The sequence below is a fragment of the Phallusia mammillata genome, chromosome 3 (assembly GCF_965637545.1).
Source record: "Phallusia mammillata chromosome 3, kaPhaMamm4.hap1.1, whole genome shotgun sequence".
Taxonomy (NCBI): Eukaryota; Metazoa; Chordata; class Ascidiacea; order Phlebobranchia; family Ascidiidae; genus Phallusia; species Phallusia mammillata.
Window position 1 is genome coordinate 14080592 of NC_137254.1, and position 20629 is coordinate 14101220.

Genomic DNA, 20629 nt, shown 5'->3' on the forward strand with positions numbered 1-20629 from the left:
GAAACTTAACTTGGAAAGTAACAGTTAGCGTTTAAGGATGATACAAAAATAAAAAACACATTGTCGTTGTTTGAGGCTTGAGTCGCAAGATGTTCATCAAGCTTCAGATTTGGGTCGCGGTCAAAAAAGTTTGAGCACCACTGTTATAAACGATGGAAAACAATGGAATGTTAGTAAATGCAAGTAGGCAACCGTAAGCAGTGAGTGTAAACCACCCCATTAGATGTATTACCACCACGCTGCAAGTAACCAAAATCATGAGTTTGGCCTTGCGTTTTCTATGTTCGCCCCAGTTTTAGGTGAATACTGACTATCATACCAATATGTATTGTTTGTTATGATACAACATTGTTATGAGTCGGACACTACCTTTGAACACACCTGGAGCGGATGCCGGTGTTCGCGGTCTAACGCTTTTGTGCTTTTGGAGTTAAGCACCTCAGCTCCAATGGAGAAAATAATGTTTTCTATGTATTTTAGCTGGTTTGTGCGGGGAAGATGCCACCGGTCCGGTTTATAACCTACAGTCTCCGAACTTTCCGAGTAACTATTCAATATTTCTCGGTTGTGTTAGGAGATTTCAATTGGAAAAAAAGCACTTCCTTGGTGTTTCAGTTCTCCGCTTTTTCCATTGAGAATAACTTTGACCTTTTATACGTAAGTTAGTGGTTATTTGTTTTCAAATCCAAATTAAAACCAAAACAGACCGAATCAAGGTTTAGTCGAGTCTAAGTTTGATTAGGGTTCACATTTTCAAGCCTAAATTTGAACCGAAATTACATTTTACAATGCAAAATGAGGACATAAGGTGGATAAGATGGCAGTCAGGTCCGAATCAAGCTTGTTGTTTTTTGAAACCAAAGTCGTTTCCTGGATCTACATGAAACTTTCACTTTTAAAGGAGTTGTGGGTACAAAGGTGTAGTAAATGGCCTTCGTAACCTGCTTAACAACACAGCGCTTATGTTGGTAAATTTACGTATAGCGTATAGATCGTGATAACGATCAGCTTCGTCTGGATCTCTGATGATTAGTTGATTGAAGCTATACGTTGTGGTAATATACCTTCGGTTGGTATTGAATGAACTTATTTGCACGGCAATGTCTTTAGTCAAAACACTTTCAATGAATTCTTCCCTAGGCGGGAGTTCAAAATAGTCTGCTAGAACAAACAGTCTAGCGCACCAGTCTCTGTATACGTTTCTGTAATAAACCAGCGGACGGCGCGGTGGCACGCCAAGTGGTATTACGTGTTGTAGATAAAGGCTACCTGTACTTTCGTCCTCACTTTCTGAGTTTTCTTCATCAATCAATGTCATGAGTCTCGATCAACAAGAGTTTTGCACCTCAGTTTGTTTATTCAATCAACATGCTTATTCAAATAGAATGTTTAAGAAACAAAACAAGTCGTTAGAAAGTAATAATAACAACCTTTACTCATAATTTCAAGTTCTACTAACAACAAACACATTACTCTAAAGTAACCATTTTGAAAAGCAAGCAAATTAAGTTAAACTGCTATTGGGCTAAAACTGTTGTGACCAATTACATTAGCGGTGCGTTTTATCAATTCACAACACTTGGTATTAAACTGCACATCTATGCTCTGGCCATTGGCTCTTGCACAAATTTCAAAAGAAAGTAACGTCCAATCACAGCGCGGTACAAAACATACGGTTAAAGCTCGCAAACACCAGATCACAAAGTCGCCTCTGCATCCTAATTAACTGCGACAGGAAATATTACAAAGTCCGAACACGATTTGTCAATACAGTGGGATTTGGTTGCTATACATTTTAACTTCCTCGCATCCTTTGAGCTAGCGAGTCAAAACCGAGCTATTTTGGTAAACAAATATTGCAAAGTTTGCACAAATTATGTCGCAACCGCTACAGAGTGCACAACTTTTTCCTATTTACTCTCGCATTACAGATGTCTATTTCACCAACACAATTTTTTGTTTTCAGTCTGTAACAAAATTATGCACAGAAATCCTATTTACCGTTGCCTGTTAATCTAGAAAAAATCTTCTGTACTGGTGGATGGAGATTAATTTGAGGGCAATCATTTCTGTTTATTACGACACCATCTACATCGCACATTGCATGCTGTGTGTTTATTTAGTATTTGCAATTAATCGTAACTAAGCTGCTAACAAATCTATCCAGACTCACGAAACACAGTCTGAGCGGTTTTTAAACACAAAGTTCTGACAAAAAAGAATTGTTGAATTAACAAGCCCCAGACGGTGTCATAATTTCGTCTGCTCTGTCACGCTTAATGCACCCCCGATTTGTACCAGAGTTTTGCACTGGTTCACTAGTTCAACGTTATTTTCAGTTCAAAGACGATCAAGGAACTGTAGAAAGATTAACTGGTGATTATGATGGGGGATTGAATCACACAGTTACTGCCACAAATCTAACTCTTATCTTTGTCAGCGATCATTTTCGTGCTATGCGGGGATTTAATGCGACGGTCAACCATGCATCAGGTTAGTGCAGTTTGCTTTCAAAACGCAACTGACAAAAACACATATCTTACAATGAAAATGTTAGGTACAGTTTCAAAAGTTAATAAGGATGGAAATAATTCAAAACGATTTACCCTCTGGATAATTGAGATTATTTTAAATTTATTTGCACCATGTTGCTTGTTCTTTGATTCGATAGTGTAAGCAGACTAAAAGTAATATAATGTTGTTGTTTTTTTGTAGGAATGGAACAATCGATAAGTGTGTGCCAGACCAAAGGTTTGACCATTCCGTTATTTATTTATTTTTTTTGGGGGGGGGGTAAATCTATTGAAATCTCACCTCTATATATTACCCGTCACAATCACCGTTCTGCGCCATCTAACGTTTTACACTCGCCTACTTTTTTCCGGCTTGGTGATTGTTTTAGTGCAATTAGGTCGTTATATGTGTTCTTTCACCAAGCGTATATGTGTTCTTTCACCAAGGAATTTAACGCAACCTAACAACACTTTTGCACTTTGTTTTAATGTGCTGCATTAAAAGTATTCTTAAGTTGCTCTACAAAAACTCTACTGTCTAATATTTGCAGAGTAACATCTGATGAACAAGCTTTTGGACCAATATATTGCATTGATTGCTGATTGACACTAGTGCCATAATAAGGTTTAAGGTAGTTTGAGTTGGCACGTGTGGTGATGTTTTAATGACTTACTTTAAAGAAATCAGCAAATATGGCTGGAAGCATGTTGTTATTATGCTTATACATAAACGTTAATATTTCAAGCATATATAGCTGCTTTATTGTTAACAAGCCATTATTTCGCATCGCATGTTCGATGTTTTTAGAGCCCCTTACACCAAAAATGATTTTAATAAATTTACTACAGATACCCTGTAATTTTGAAATAAGAACTGATTGACCATGATGCCAGTTTATTATGCAGTATCGAATGTGTGACATGATGAGGGAATAGTAGAGGCTTATTAGTGTGTCTTTTTGTGAGTAATTTTTTACCTTTGTTACTATTGCAAGGTTTCGCTTGCATGTCTGGTAAAGCTTATTAACATGCTCCTTCCAAGATAGTCTTTCATTTAGAATTATACCCAAAAATGACAGCGATTTAACCTGTTCCAGTCTCTGACCTTTGATGTCTACATTTATTGTATCATGTCCGCTTGAATGGAACACCATTGTTTTTGTCTTGCTTATATTAAGGGTAAGTTTGTTGGCAACTAACCAGTTATATATAGTTTCCATTTCTAAATTAGCTTTTTTTTTCAGTTCGTCTTTAGTTTTAGCACTTACTATAATAGTCGTGTCATCAGCAAACATTAAAGAAGTGCTATAATGTAGGCAAGTTGGGAAGTCATTAACATATATAATAAAAAGCAGAGGACCAAGAATGGAACCTTGGGGAACTCCTAAAGAAATGCCTTGTTTATTAGTTGATATAAAATCATTATAGAAAACATACTGTGATCGGCCTCCAAGATAGCTCTCAAACCAGTCAAGCGCCATCCCTCTAATACCACATGCATATAGTTTTTTTAACATAATTTTATGATCAATTGTATCAAATGCCTTTGACAAATCTAATGTGTGATTTTTATTGTTTAAATTCTCAGTTACTTCCGCTATTAATTTAGTTGTTACATGGCTTGTCGAGTGTTGCTTTCTAATTCCAAACTGGAAGTTGGAAAAAAAGTTCGTTGTTATTAAGAATGAGTATACTCTATTGTAAACCAATCTTTCTACTACCTTTGACAGGTTTGAGAGCAGGCTTATTGGCCGATAGTTTGATGCTAATTTTCGATCTCCTTTTTTATAGATTGGAATGACTTTTGCCTGTTTAAAATCAGTTAAGAAAGTACCTGTACGGAAGGATAAATTATTTACATGACTAAGGGCAAGTATAATATTTTCACTGAAGTTCTTAATCACTTTTACAGGGATCTCATCAAATCCACAACTTAGTTTTGGTTGCATGGACTGGATGGTTTGAACAATTTCACCAGGACAGGTTGGGTACAGAAACATGGAATTGGGGCAGTCTTTTGACAAGTATGAGTGAAATGGTTTTTTTGGTGGATTTAGTTTTACAGACAGGTTCTTTGCAACTGTGCCAAAATATTGGTTAAAATGGTTTGCTATTTTCCTGGGTTCAGTTGTAATACATCCATCAATTATCATCGGACTGGTTGATTTTGTTTTCACCCTGCTAAGCAGCTTATTGATTGTGGCCCAGGTCATTTTGGTGTTCTGTTTAGTGCTTGTAAACAATTTGTGATAGTGTTCCTGTTTTTTCTTAGTCAGCATGTGTGTATACAAGTTACGTATTTTGTTATATTTTTCTTTTCTACCTTCTGTCTTTTTGTTCATATATTTTTTGTAAGACCTTTGCTTCAGCATTTGTATATTGTGGAGTTCCTGATCAAACCATACCTGTGTTTCATGTTCTGATTTTGTGGGGCTAAAGGGGAAGCAATTTACAAATTGTTGACCAATGAGCAGAGTTAATAAACTATAGGCCTGGTTTGGGTCATTACTCCGTAAATGTCTATGTCAGAAAGATTTGTTTTGAATTTCTCAATGTTTTTGTTACAAAAGTTTCGTTGCCTTGGTACCATGTTACTATGTTTTGTTTTCACATTTGTGCAAACCATAATTGGCAAGTGGTCTGATATTGCATCAAGTAAAATGCTACTGGTTGTTTTGTGCTTATGGTTATTTGTCCATATATGATCAATACATGTGCTAACTGTGCCAGTGATCCTTGTGGGTTTGTTTATTAAGGGAATAAAGGAGTTTTCAAAAAGTGATGTTGTGAAGTTGTCTACATGAATATTGTTAGTATCCAGAAGATTAAAGTTAAAGTCACCTAATATATATGTGGGTAGCCGCATTTTGTTTAGTTTTGAAAGCGAAGCAGTTAATGTGTTATGGAAGTCATTATAGCTGCTGCCGTCCTGTCCTGGTGATCTGCACATGGTTCCACAAACTATTTTTGTGTTAGAAACTTCAAATTGTATAAAAAGTGATTCAAAAGTTTTTTCTTTCATTATAGTTAAGTCGCTGCAGAGAGAATGTGGTACTTTGTTGTCAACATATAGACCTACACCTCCTCCTGTTGTGATAACACGACTATTGGAAATAAAGTTGTATCCGGGGAGGTAGCAATGAATACCAGGGTTATTTTGTTTTATCCAGGTTTCATTAACACAAATAACTGTAGGTTTAATATTCATATTTGCAATAAGGGATTCAAGCTTTGAAAAATTTCTAGGGTTTGCCAATGATCTTATATTGACACACATAGCTGAGAAACTATTTTTGGAAGGAGCATTTGTTGCAATTTGAGTGGACAGAACATAAGTGCAGGATAAAAAATCATTATCAGTGTTTAAGGTATTGTCACTTTGGTCAATTCAATTCAATGGTGTATTTGTCACGATTTCGTGTAACAGTAACGAAGAAAATTGCACAACAAGTAACTACGTAACAGGTCAACAAAAGGCCAATCATTGGCCGCCAAGTCATTGACCCATTATCGTCTATTTGGAATAACGATAAAAAAAACGAAGATCGGCAATTAGCAGTTAGCAGTCACCTGGAAAAGTGATTGCTGGGGCAAAATTACGAGGTAATGCAGTAGGACGGTAAAAAACAAACAGTAATAATACAATACAATGTTTGCAATGTAATTCAGTACGTAAAAGAAGAAGAAGCAGAAACGCAGTAACAACACAATTATACAATAAGCGAAAATGCAAGGATATTTTTGAACGAATCGTTGTGTGCGCACGATCGAACAACCAGCTGGAGGGCAAATTAGCGACAAGAAAAGAAGGCCAGCAGCAGTGCGTAGGTTGATTGTGTGATTGGGCACAGTTAATCAATGCAAAAACAACGTAAGGCATGTTTACAACAGCACGTGGGCGGGGGCAGCATGTAATGACGGAACCATTTTTTTTTTAAATGGAGCATATCTGCTAACAAGAAACTGTTTTACTTTCTTTTTAAAAGTGTGTAAGCCCACATTTTTAATGTTTTCTGGCAGAATGTCCCACATTTTAGAACTGGCAAAGAATATGGTATTTTGGGCTCGTTTGGTCGGAACGCGGTGCAAAAAGTATTGACCTCTTGATGCCAGTCTGGTGTTGTGTTGGTGAATGTGCTGGATTGGTGTTAAAAATTGGTGAAAAGTTTCAGGTAATGTCATGCTTTTAAAAAGAAACACAAATTTAACTACCTCTGTAAAGTGTATATCTTTCAGCTTTACAATGTTTGTTTTTTTGTACAGGGGAGCTGGTGATGTCCGATATGGGCTATGAGTAATGATTTTTAAAATCCTATTCTGAAGGGATATTAATGGCTGCAAAGTAGTTTAATTAGCAAAGCCCCAAGCTATTAATCCATGCAGGAGGTATGGGTGTACCAATGAATGGTATATAGCTCGGAGGGTTGGAAATTGCATGAGATGTCGTAGCTTTGCAAGTATGCCAGCACTGCGACTAATTTTTTTGCGAAGATATTGTATGTGGGGTTTAAAATTTAATTTCTTGTCAAAAAACACACCTATTTCACTGCTTGCACCTCTTCAATGGAGTCATGTCCGTATGTTATTTTGAAAGCGGAATGAAGAATGTGTTTGGTTTTGGTAAATATCATAAACTTTGTTTTTTTTTGTAGTTTAATGACAATTTATTCGCCCGCATCCATTGGTCAACCTTGCCAAATTCATTATTTACATTTTTTTTTCAGTACAGAGGAGTTGCTGTCTGACATCCAGAGAAATGTGTCATCGGCAAACAATCTTGTATTAAATTTTGATGCTGTCGGTAGGTCGTTGATGTACCATATAAAAAGCAAAGGACCCAAAATGGATCCTTGGGGAAGGCCACAAGTTGTATTTAGACAGCAAGATTTGTAGTTTGGATGGATGTAAGTGATTTGCTTCCGATCTGTCAGGTAACTTCTGAAAAATTCCACTATGTGACCTCTAAAACCATAGCAACTTAACTTTTGCAGCAATATAGAATGGTCAACAGTGTCGAATGCTTTTGCCAAATCCAAAAAAATTCCACAGGTGATGTGATCATTGTCACAATTAAATACAAGTTTGTCGTGAATTTCTGCTATAGTCAAATTTGTTGAGTGTTGGGGTCGGAAGCCATTTTGGAACTTAGTAATCAGTTTAAACTTGTTCAGGTAATTTGTCATTCTGTTGTATATTAGTCTTTCAAATACTTTTGACACAATTGGTAAGAGGGATATTGGCCTGTAGTTGGACATTTCCTGGGAATTCCCACCTTTGAAACAGGGAATGACCTTTGCCAGTTTGAGACAGTTTGGATAGACACCGGAAAAGACACATTCATTGAATATGTCACAAAGCAAGGGAGATAAGTATGGGGCTGCAAGTTTGAGTAATTTAGCAGGTATATCATATGGCTCTGGTGCCTTCCTTTCATTTAGTGCCAATATAGTATTATACACCTCATTTGTGTCTATAGATATAAATGAAAATGAATTGGATGTTGGATGGGGAAGAAATGATATTGGGGATTGTGGTGTAGACAGAATTTTGCTTGCCATGTTGCTGCCAATTGTCGAAAAGTAAGTGTTGAATGCATCAGCTATCAATGTGGGATCTGTAATGTGTTGTGAGTTATTAATAACTTTTGTGATGTTGTTGTGTTTTGTTTGTTTGTGTGAGGTGATATTGCGTATTGTCTGCCAGGTTTTTTGGGGATTGTTTTGGTTAGCTGTAAAAAGGTTTGTGTAGTGAAGTTGTTTAGATTTTGTTATAACATTTTTAAGCATTTTTGCATAAAGTTTGTAAGTTGTTTTGATGTTTGTGTTGTCCGAGTGGATTGTTTTTTTGTACATTTTGTTCTTAGTGTTAATGGAATTCAGAATTGCACTTGTGATCCATGGGTTATGTTTGCGACGATTTTTTGGAGCCTTAGCATATGGTGCATGTTTGTTTATCACTTCTTGCAAAAGCGACATTATTTGAACCATTGTTTCTTCAACAGATGATGGTAATATGATGTTGGCTTGGATTTGCAGTATATCTTCACAATAGCTTTCTAAATTGAAGTTTTTATAGGTTCTGAATTTTCTTGTTGTGGTCACTACTTTGTGTGGGGTGTGTTTGACAATGACAAAAATTGGAAGATGGTCGGATATATCAAATTCTACTAAACCAGGTATGAGTTGCCCTATGTCATTATTTGTATATATATGATCTATGGCAGATCTTGTGAGGAAAGGAGCTATGTGAGAGTATGTATTGATCAATGATTTTACATTTAGGCTTGTCAGCATTTCCTTGTAATTGTTGCATTGTGTATTGCTAGCACTTAGGTCAATATTGAAATCCCCAAGAATGTAAATAACAGTTTTCTTTTTATTTAGAGTAAACAGACATTTTTCTAAGTTTGTTTGAAATTCAGAAATATTATAACTTGGATGTCGGTATACTATCCCTATGATCACATGTTTTGTATCCTGAAGTTGTAGCTCAACCCAAAGGTTTTCACATTTTGGCATTGCAATGAAATATGTTTTGATAATATTAAATGTAAATGATTCATTAAATGTCAAGGAGGGTATCATTATTCTGGTCAGTAAATAGATCATTAATAGCATTGATGTCTGGTGTAGGTGAGTTAACAACTCGTGCTGTGATATGGAGGTATAAGGCAGTTGCGTGTTTGCATCATATCCTTTGTCGTTGGCAGAATAATATTCATTAGCATCCTTTTGTTGCTCTTTCTGTACTCCTTTAGTCAACATTATGAAAAGCCAGTGCTCAATTATTTTAGATAGGTAACCAGTACACTATTACAACAGACAGGGAGGGAGCTAGCACACTTTGTGCTAAATACCACAAATTACGAATGTACAGATATACATAGGGTAAGCACAACACTTTCTAGGCAATGGACTGTAGATCTTCTAAGCTACGTATCACCTTTTTTATCATTTATGTTAATGAAGATGGTCCCATTGCTGGTCCAGGTTGACCTCATTCCCACTTTCTCCTGAACCTTTCGCAGCAGATGTAGGCTTCTTTTTGTTAGTGATTCCGTAACCTTTAGGCCAGTTCCAGCTAGATGTCTTTTGCTAAAAAATATTGAGTTCCTTACAGATCTTCTAACAAATTTGATAATCAAGGGAGTACCCTTTTTTGCCGGCAGGACATGAGCAATGTCAATATCCATGGCAGTGACTCGGAAGTTTAGTTTTAGTTTAAAGTTAAATATTTTTAGGATGAAGTCAAATAGATTAGCATAACTCCCCTTTGGAATTTCTTTTGCTCCATGCAGGATGAGGCAGTTCCTTCTTCCGTACTGCTCGAGGTCATCAATGGATTGCTCGCAGTCAGTAATCCTTCTTGAGAAGCTTCGCATCTCCTCTTCTAGGGCAGATAGGGTAGTTCTCATCGCCTTTTCCTCCTTTTGTAGGTCTTCTGTTGGAACACCTTTTGAAGAAGTGGAAACAGGATTAGATTCTACCTGCTCCATTTGTGTTTCAAACTTATCCTGCCGCTTCTTAATTTCCTCTAATGCTTGTAACATCTTGTCCAACTTTGCAGCTTGTGTGGCACCTCCCATTTTTTATTTTACAAATTAAAATATTCAGTGTACAAATTTGTTTAACAATATAGAGCTTATGGCTTTAAGATTCCTAAGCTGACATCAACCTTATTCAAATAGTTTGGGCATGATAATTGATAGCTTCTTCCTTGATTCCAAATGACAACTGAGAAACTGTTTTTCTATTTAGTAGTACTAGCACTGTAAATGCAAGTCTTTTGGAAATAATGGTGTTCCTAACAAAGGTTTGCATCCAAACTGTTTTGCCTTTGAAGGACTCATGGAAACAGCAAAAAGGATTTTTCATCCTAGTAATTTCACTTGTCAAAACATCATCTAGATTATTTTCAAAGTAATCATGAACATCAGATCTACAGAAACATTTTCATTTCAGTAACTAGCTTTTCTTTGTCAACAATAGGATGTGCTTGGTGGTCACTACTATCTTGTCTGTAGAATGTTCATTCTTAAGAAACACTTCCTGTGAAGCAATTTAGCAGCTACTGTTTAGACAAACAGTACATGTCCATTATATCAATACTCATCTTTTTCATCATGTCCACGTGAGGGAGTTTCAAAGTTTTCACAGAACAAAATGCAGTCTATTATTTTGGACAAAATTTCACTATTTTTTCCACTTTTTTGTTGTGTTCAATAATTGAAAGTCTATATACGCCTCAAAGTCTATAAGTTTTTCCTTAATATTTACAGTTCCCAAAAGTGAAACATCATTGTCCACATGCTTCTTTGACTTCTCATGTTTTTTTGCTTTCTCACCTATTTTGGCTGCATTTGTAAAACCATCTTTTGTCCAGCATTTTTCATCACCTCCAAACAGCAAACATGGAAAACAGGACAGTGCATTTCTAACTTCACAACCACAAAGCCATTTTTTTTTATACCATTCAGAATTAAATATGCGTATATATTTCTTGTTGTGGCTCATTCCTGGCTGACAAAGTTGAATATCAGGCGCTGGACACCCTTTTTTCTTATACTTACCTTTTCAGCACTTGATAACTGCGAAAACTTAAGTTGCTGAAGCTCACTTACAGTCACCGAATTAGAATCTTGAAAAGCCATGATTAACCTTTCAATCAAAAACTGTAAAAATGATTAAAAAAGAATGACTGTCGTACTGCACTCATTGTCGAACCTGATGATACACGTGATTTGCTTTGGCACACAATAAACGCGGAACAGACAACTACTTCCGGGTGCCCAGGTCACACGCTACGTGATTGGTGGAGCTGCGCGAGCCGCAGCACCCTGGCTCCTATTTCGCCCAGCATGTAGCTTTTCAAAGAGCGCATGCCCAGAACCGCAAAACGTCATGAAACGTCAGAAAACTGGAGCTGCAGTTCCAGCATAGATATACATTAGTGTTTCAAAAAAAAAAAATTTTAATGAGAAAAAGGTGATTAGGGCGGAAATTATGCTTAGTATATATTGCTAAGGAACAAAAAATAAAAATAATGAAAGTTATTTGTAATATTATGGTAGGTGTATTAAGTAAAAATGTCTAGGGGGTGCTGCAGCACCCTAGCACGAGCCGCCCCTGGCAAGGGAATAAGAGCGATGAAATTCACATGATAAAAATTGGCAACAGAGATTAATAACAAAAACACTGGTGTTGATGAAAGCCTTTTGGTTCAAGTTTACGCACCAAAAGCTGGGCAATATGCAATAAACAAAAACAAATTTCCTCCCAAGGCTAACACTGCTTTTGCCTAAAACAGCCATTGTTTGGGATTCGTAGCATAATCTTTAAAAAAATCTTAACAACCAAAATGTAAATTTGGAAAACAATTTTATTATCAGCTGATGTCAGGTTGTAAAGCTATGTGTGGTATATTAACAGCACACATGCACCAATATAGAGTCGTTTAGCCGCCAGTCAACAGAGCTTACGGCTTGCTGTAATAGGCAGCGGTTTTGTCCTGTGTTTCTCGCTGTTGTGATTTGATTTCATTGCATATCGTAAATCTTGAAACTAAATAAATTTTACAGTAACGTCTTTCGTACTACTTAGGAAATAATAACGACCCTACTATAGCATACCTTTGTTTGACCTGTAATGAAACTGCTTGGTTTTCAAGCCCGATTTTTTTGAATTTCGGCATGAAAACTGTGCAATAATTTTCACAAACATTTCATTATCAGTTTTATATTTTTACTGTTGACTATTAGCAGGTGAAACAAATGTTTAGCATAACATATTTAATATTTAATTGTTGAATTTTACATATTGAAAACTAACAAAACTCCTGCAGACGAGGTCCGAGTCGGCCCCGAAACCATGCCCCGTCTTGGCGAATTTGAAAAGATTTCAGTTTTGTAGCTCAATAAAAATGAAATTTGCAAATGATGACACTGAATTGTTTGTCTAAACCAGTGGTTCTTAACCTGTGGGTAATTACCCCCAAAGGGGTAATTTGGCATTTTAAAAGGGGTAACATAGATGTTCTGTTATAGTTATCTTTAGATTCTTGATGATCATTATTGTAACCAGCAAACATTTTGTAATGTCTCTCCTGCACTCTAAAAATCAGTATCAACTTTCCCATTAACTGCGTTTGAAATGAACCTTGGAATGTACAAAAATAATGACTTTGTTTTTCTGTGGGTTATTGCAAGCTATATTAGGTGATGTTTTTCTGGAAAGGGGTAATTGATATCCATCAAAACATTTTGTGGGTAACAATAGAAAAAAAGGTTAAGAACCACTGGTCTAAACAGATAACATGCCATTTAACGCCACCTATTATAGCTGCAGGAATTTTACCCACTCCGAAAAGTTAACCTTTTATTTTTGTAACCCTTTCTTATGTTCGTTTAGACCAGGGGTCACCAAACTTTTTTCACTGCGGGCCAGATAAGTTTAAAAATGATTTACGCGGGCCGCATAGGTTACATGTCCATCTTTTCAAACTTAGCCCGCGGAGCGATTTTTCTAGATGCGCCAAGTTACGTTATCATATGAAACAAGGTAATATTAATTCTACAAATCGCCACAGGAAAACTTTTGCAAGGACCAGATTATTTTTTGAATGTTACAATGTTATCAATACGGTTTGGCAAACCAAAAAATGCGGTCGCGGGCCGGATGAAATGACTTCGCGGGCCAGATCCGGCCCGCGGGCAGTAGTTTGGTGACCCCTGGTTTAGACTATGTGAGTCTACCACAATTCTTAGGTGATTTCGCTTAGCACTAGGTTTTGAAAAAACGTAACTGACTCAATTACTAGACGGTTATAGTTTTTAAGGTGCAATCTTATAGGTATATTTTAGATTGAACTACCCACCTTACGACTAAGGCGGTTCCAATAACCCCTGGGTCATCTTACGTAAGCAAGGGGTGCACCAGCCAATGGGCCATCTCAAAGGCCTAAACCGGATTTAACAATATTGCGATTGTGAGGGGGTTGCACTAACCACCTTTTCATCTTAGAGAATGAATTGGGACAAGAATTACCAACCGTACATGGACAACATCGGCACTTTGTACACTGGTAATGGTTGAGCTGGAACTTAAACCACCAACTTTGCGATTTCAAGGGGGTTGCACTAACCACTGTGCCACCCTGGAGTCGGAATTGAAATTAGAACCACCAACCTTTTAATTAAAATTCGGATGCACTTACCCAGAGTCACCAAACTTTTTTCACAGCGAGCCGGATTAGTTTAATAATGATTCACGCGGGCCGCATTTCTCACATGCCCTAGCGCCGTGTTTTCAAAATAGCCCGCGAGGCGATTTTTATAGGGGTACCAAGACATGGCCTTTCTACAATCCAATTTCAAATCTCGTGATGCGACTGTTAAGTGGTATAGTTCTCATCTTACGAGCAATGCTTGTATATTAAGTCACAAGTAACAAAGAAGGCAATTGTTTGCGCACAATTAACACTTCGACGTGTGTGAGTGACGTAACAAAATGGCTTTACTTTTTTCGATAAGTTGTTGGCAGTCGCAGTAAACGCAAATGTATTTTATAAAAGCTAACACAGCTGTTTTTAAAGCGGCTTTTGAGTGGGATTTGACCCACAACATTTAGGATCTCGCATGAAAAAATGTAAGTTTGGCGATTTAGGTGTTTAACTGAAACATTATTCAGTACCTTTATGTGTTGCATACTGTAATGCATTGGGTGGTATATTAACAGCATGCAGCTACTAACACAGGGTCGTATAAACAATACGCAATGTGTGCGAGGAAACCGTTGCACGTTTGGCAGCAATTAGATGCCAGTCACCCGAGCATGCAGTTTGACGGTGTATTACTCAACCGTTACATTCTGTTTCTAGCTGTTGCGAAATAATCCATACAGTTATGTCCCATCAACCAGTGATGTTATAATTTCGATATCCCTATAAACAACTTTTTGTCATGCAATTACTCAAATAGCTATGAGCTTCGAGCAGTGTATAACACGTATTTGCTCATTTCTGAGACTTCTAACAGGTTGAGCTGGAATTTAAACCACCAACCAACGATTATAATACGGTTGTACCTTACTCTGGGCCATCTTAGAGCCAGAAATAGGGTTAGAACCACTAACCTTATTAATGCAAAGCATTTGCACTAACGGTTAGGTTAGCTTAGACATCGAAATTGGATTTAAACCAAAAAGTTACCTTACCATTGATGGATGTACTAACCACTGGACCATTGATCCAATAATCTTTTGATTGCAATGCAAATGTACTAACCACTGGACCATCTAAAGAGTAAGGAATGATGTTAGAATCACTAACCTCAGAAAATAGTGGTTCTAACCCCATTTCTTACTCTAGAATAAGTTTCAGAAAACAGAGGTTACGAATGGTTTAGTTAAATACGTTTTGGTTCCTGTTTACTTTCTATTATTTGTGTACAGTTGAAATAAACACAAACATATTTTTCCAGGTTAACACAGCTTTCCAAAGCAAGCATTGGTTGGGATTCGAACCCACAATCTTTGAGATCCCCAGAAGAAGTCACAAAAATGTAAGTGTTTCGGTTTTCAGTTTAATTGGAAAATCATTCAGTACCCTTATATGATGCATATTATAATGCATCGGGTGGTATATTAACAACATGCAGCTACTAACACAGGGTCGTATAACAATACGCGATGTGTGCGCGGAAATCGTTGCGCGCTCGGCAGCAAGTAGGTGCCAATCACCCGAGCTTGCAGCTTACCGATGTTACCGATTACGCAACCGTTACATTCTGTTTCAAGCTGTTGCGAAATAATACCTACAGGTATGCTCAATAGACCAATAATGTCGGTATGCCCCAACAAACCTTTATTTTGTTCTGAAAATCGTTTGAATATAGTGACTTTCGTACTTGCAATGTGCATGAAATATAAATGTAAGTTTTAAGTAGATTTTAAACAGTTAAATAGCTCCAAGCTCTAAAATGGTCTTCGATCGTTTCTGCTTCGTTAAATTGAGTTAAGGTGTCCTCTTTAAGTTAAGCTGAAACTCGAACCACCAATCTTACGATTGCAATGCGGATGCACCATACTTTGAGCCACCTTAGATCCAGAAAATCACAATCCACTAATGCGCTTGTGCCAACACTGACCATCTTAGAGCCAGAAATTAGAATAAAACCACCAACCTTACAATTTCAAGGCGGTTATACTATGCTCTTGGCCATCTTAGAGCCAAAAATGTTTTGCAAGACTGTTTTTCTCATCACTAGACTATACCGAACAAGCGTTTCGTTCACCAGGCTGCATTTAAATACTGACACCAGTTAAACGACAAATTTGTTAAAAATCACTGGACTATCTTAGAGGATGAAATGGGTTTACGATCATTAATCTCATGATTGTAATGGGGCTGTATGAACGTGGGTCATCTTAGGCTAGGGGCTTAAACCCTCAAATGGAAAATTACACTTAGGTTGCACAGCTAAGGGTTGTTTAGCACACGAGCGTACGATCAAGCATTTTTATCGGGATTGTGACTAACAATTGTTTTACGATCACAATACGGTTTCCTGATTTAGCATCCGTTGTTAAACGATGCATTGGATTAAGCCAGGTACCAGTTTTGTATCTCCACAGTAATGTGTGTGGTTTAATATAGTGGTGGTACTGGTATCGTTAACCATAGATGTTCAGTAGACAACTTGAATACTTAAAAATGCATGTAGTTGTCTGATACCAGTAGTAATGTTATTTTTCTTGATACCTATATAAGTACAGTCAATTGTTATGTATGTTAATTAAAACTAATTTATCTTCGTGGATTTTTGGTAGTTTATGTTTTCCACATTTTATTTGTTTGCTAAAATTAATTCTTTTTTATTCATTTTGTTTCAAATAGGAGTTCATAGGATTTGTTGTACAAACTAAAACTATGTCAATTTTCAACTGGAAGTTACTGACTATTTTTGCCATCTTCTTTATAAAATACGGTAGGAGATAAATAAATTTCCAGTCATATTGCAAGATGAACTTTAAGTTGTTTAGGAACACACTAATTATGAATACTTATGCGTCATAATAACCCACATTCTAATTCTATAACCTTGCTATGCCTCAATAATTTTACTTTTTTGTCCTAATTAGTTTTTGTTTAATGGTATGAGTGGAATATCCATTACACGACGACTAGAGTGCCAACAAAATTAAATTGGACGGCCTAATACTACCTGAACCAATCGAAAAAAGTTTTCGAAGCTTTATAACCTGCGTTTGCCTAAAAATTCTTTTCCCAGCAAACTTATTTGGTGACTAATTTTTTTTAACAACCACTATAGCTAAGATCTGAACCCACGACCTTGCGAACACAAGGCGTCAAAATTATCGAGCTTTGAGGGTTGATTTAATTGTGCAACGTTTAAATTATCACAGTAACAAAACCATAACTATTGTAAAGGTCGATTTCTCGGTAGTATATAAAACTTAACTGTTACGTCTTTGATTGACAGGCTCTGCACAAGACTGTCCAAACCACATGGTTGAATGTCCAGATGGTTCTTGTGGTGTATACAATGCCCAGTGTAACTGCTTGCCATGTAACGGTACGTAAAATGCTTGTCTATAATTTTGACTAACTAAAATTTTTGCTGACTAAGCCATTTTTTTTTTTTTTTTTTTTTTTCACGGGGTTCGAACCCAGGACTCTCCCGGGGACGAATCCCGATCAGGTTTTTTATGTCTGTATATGGGTCAGGCGCGCCAGACCGTTCGGCCAAGTTCCTGCCATTATTGTCATTGCAAACGCCTATGCTTCGCTGCGCCACCTACCGGAAAATAGAAGGCCTTTGCCGTGAGTTGTTTTGTTAGTAGCTGAACCTCATGTATTAGAGAAATGAGCAAACGATCGGCTGCCGAGCTTTTTTCTGCGTGTCGAGCAGCTTGAACCGGTAAAACGGTTTGTGTTATCGCTGTGCACGGGTTTCTGATTTGAAAACGTTGTTCTTATACATAGATAAATGATTGTACGCTATTTGCCTGAAATTTAATTACTTATCACATTGATTGATTACATGTTGTGTTTTGTTGGTCTTTGAATATTGTAAATGAGTTCATATAAATAATGTGTTTGTAATTAGTACCAAGCAAAGGGGACTACATTCTCTAGAAACATAAAAGTAAAATATGCAACTTTCCTACGGTGGCCCACAAGTGCAATTCAACAACTTATTGGCAGACATTTATTTTTCAGTGCAAACATTTATTTTTCGATCCAAACATTTATGTTTCAGTGCAAACATTTTTATTTCAGTGCAAACATTTATGTTTCGGTGCAAATTTTTTTTTGGGTTGCAAACTTTTTCTTAGCAAACGTTTATGGCTCCATCACCTAAGACGTACACGGCGTGTCAAAACTTGCAAAATGACATGATAGACATTGTGCACCGAGGGTCATAGGCGATTGTAAGCCGCCCTCGTTTATAAGCCGCACGCTGGAATTTTAGATACTATTGTTTCAAAATACATCTTTCTGTTGTTCCATAGTATAACTATTAGCTCATATTTGTTAGTTACGTTGATAACTGTACCCAACAGAACATGTATCGACGTGCAATCTGTACATGCATACGAATTTAAACCTCAAATAAACCACAATGTTGAAGTGTAGAAATAATTTAGGAATAAAATAAAATGTAAGCCGCCCTCGATTATAAGCCGCCCTTGATTATAAGCCGCACAAACAGCAGGTAAAAAACAATTTAAGCCGCGGCTTATCGAGCAAATACGGTACTTACTAATAGGGCGCAAATAAAAGCGTTTTTTATTTATTTGAATTTTCGGGACTTGAATTAAATATAAATAAGCTGTTGCTGCCAGGCATAGTATCAAGTCTATAACGCTCTTCTGGCAAAAGTATTTTTATTCCGACGTTTCGACGTCCTATACAGGTCGTCTTCATCAGGGTAAATAACACTGAATGCGACTAGAACAGTGCACGATAAACAAAGGAAAAAAGAATGAAACGCAAGCACGTCACAACGTAACGAAAACACCGCGCGATAACGAATGATTGGGCCTCTAATCTTTGAGCAGGTGCCTGTAGCACGCTGAAAGCATCACGTCTGTTTTGATGTTCATTGTGTTGCCCCGTTGGTGAATATTCCATGACTCAAGAAATAGTCTTTTCCTGTAGTCAGGCTCCCGGGTCACAACAGACGCCGCATTGAAATCAATACGGTGGCCTTGTGATACTGCGTGATTGGAAAGGGCCGACTTCTTCGGGTCGTTGTTGACAACATCCCGTTGATGTTCTTTTCGTCGGGTGTTGAGTGACCTTCCAGTTTCCCCGATGTATATTAACGGACAATCGGCGCAGGGAATGGAATATACAACACCTCGTTGTTCAAAGGGGTTGATTGGATCTTTTGGGTGACTCAATAGCTTGCGGAGAGTATTGGCAGGTTGGACGCCAACCGCTATGCCGAAGTCACGCAACATACGCCGTAAAATATCCGTCAGTTTCGGTATGTACGGAAGTGTCACAAAACCCTCTGTTCTTTGATGGATCATCTGTTCTGGGCAAGTTGCCTGTCGATCGCGGAGAATCCAGTTAGGGTAGCCATTAAATTTCAAGGCTTTGCGAACCTTTGCCAGTTCCGCCTCGCAGTCGTCGCTATGAGTGCACAAGCGTCGTGCCTGATCTTTTAAGGAACGAACCACACCCCTTTTTTGGTATGTGGGGTGATGAGATCGAAAATTGAGATACCTGCTGGTACTCGTTGGCTTGTGGTACACTCTCGAGTACAAGACATCGTCATTGGTTCTTGTGACTTGAACATCTAAAAATGGAAGACAGTTTACCGATTGGAGTTCCATGGTAAACCGAATGCCTGGTTGCGCCTCGTTGAGATGCCGTAAAAATGCCTCAACCTGGTTCTTAGTGATGACACAAAAAATGTCGTCAACATATCGCCGCCAGAATCTTGGTGGGTTGGCAAATGTTGATAAGGCTTTTTCCTCAAGCGCTTCCATTGTCATGTTTGCGACAACCACAGAGACTGGGGAACCCATCGCTGTGCCTTGAACCTGTTGGTAAAAGCTTCCCCTGAATGTTAAATAGGATTGCTCCAAGCAAATCCGCAAACCGTCCACAATATCCAACGGGGACCATGTTGTTCTGTCTTTGAGGCTATAGTCGTTTAAAATCTTGGATGACGCAATGTCCATTGCCAGGTCCACTGGCACACTTGTAAAAAGTGACACGACGTCATACGACACCATTACCTCTTCGTTGGACAGGGGCTGCAACTGTGCTATCTCTTGAACAAACTTGGACGAGTTCGAAACAGTCCATTCTGTATTGCCCACAAGCGGAGAAATAACTTTCGCTAGGTACTTCGCAAGGTTGTAGGTTGGAGTACCAACAAACGAAACAATTGGTCGGAGAGGGATGCCTTCCTTGTGAATTTTTGGTAAGCCATAGATGCGCGGGGCGGAGCCATCCGTGCTATGCAGTTGATGGAATGTGGCTTCAGAAATGCATCCTGTCTCTGTGTGTAATTTCCCCACAAACTTATTGAGGATGCGTTCCGACTTACGTGTTGGATCACGCTTTAAACGCTTGTAAGTCGAAGTATCCAGTAATAAGTCTGACATTTTCTTGTCGTAGTCTGGGCAGTTCATGATGACAGTACAGTTACCTTTGTCTGCGGGTAAGATCGAGATATTTCTGTTTGACCTCAAACTTCGGATCGCTTGGTGCTCGGTGTTGCTGAGGTTGCTTTGACCCATTCTGTGTGTGCGGAGGCAGTTTGCAAGTTTGCCTTGAATGATTGTTTTAATGTGCGCTGGTTGCTGCCAAATTCCTTTCTCCACTGCAGCAATAATTTGTTCTTTCGGTACCACCCGGGGCGCAGTGGCAAAATTAAGACCAAGTTGCAAAACTTGGGTTTCATCAACCGTCGGTTGGTAATCAGACAGGTTCATGACCCAGTTATGCATCTTCTGTCTATCCACTGCAGGCCTTCGTCTGTCGCACATACAACTCAGCGATGTTAAACGCCTTTTACAATCACTCATCGCACGATTGTAACGTGTATTAACTCCTAGGTTGACGTGGTCTAAAAGTTG

General features: G+C 37.9%; 2 protein-coding genes and 1 long non-coding RNA gene across 9 annotated transcripts; 2 read left to right on the forward strand and 1 right to left on the reverse strand.

Annotated features, from left to right (window-relative positions):
* Positions 1-390: 390 nt before the first annotated feature.
* Positions 391-2569, forward strand: LOC145219017 (uncharacterized). Its single transcript, XM_080086433.1, has 2 exons — positions 391-657; positions 2340-2569. Exons 1-2 carry the CDS (start codon positions 499-501, stop codon positions 2496-2498), a joined length of 318 nt encoding a protein of 105 aa, XP_079942559.1. The 5' UTR covers positions 391-498; the 3' UTR covers positions 2499-2569.
* Positions 2570-7321: 4752 nt separating this feature from the next.
* On the forward strand, positions 7322-8380 carry LOC145218554 (uncharacterized). 7 transcript variants are annotated; one of them, XR_013857648.1, is made up of 4 exons: positions 7322-7444; positions 7505-7562; positions 7685-7914; positions 7990-8380. It is a non-coding gene; the product is annotated as an uncharacterized LOC145218554 (long non-coding RNA). The 7 variants fall into 7 exon arrangements; XR_013857646.1 differs by having other exon boundaries at positions 7761-7914; XR_013857650.1 differs by having other exon boundaries at positions 7322-7417.
* A 10019-nt stretch (positions 8381-18399) lies between these two features.
* On the reverse strand, positions 18400-20609 carry LOC145220264 (uncharacterized). The gene has a single exon (XM_080087526.1). It carries the CDS (start codon positions 20576-20578, stop codon positions 18578-18580), a length of 2001 nt encoding a protein of 666 aa, XP_079943652.1. The 5' UTR covers positions 20579-20609; the 3' UTR covers positions 18400-18577.
* Positions 20610-20629: the final 20 nt, after the last annotated feature.

Coding starts and splice junctions, on each gene's coding strand:
- LOC145219017 (XM_080086433.1), top strand. CDS start 499: ATGCCACCGGTCCGGTTTATAACCTACAGTCTCCGAACTTTCCGAGTA. Junction 658..2,339: donor ATAACTTTGACCTTTTATAC/GTAAGTTAGTGG, acceptor CGTTATTTTCAG/TTCAAAGACGATCAAGGAAC.
- LOC145220264 (XM_080087526.1), bottom strand. CDS start 20,578: ATGAGTGATTGTAAAAGGCGTTTAACATCGCTGAGTTGTATGTGCGAC.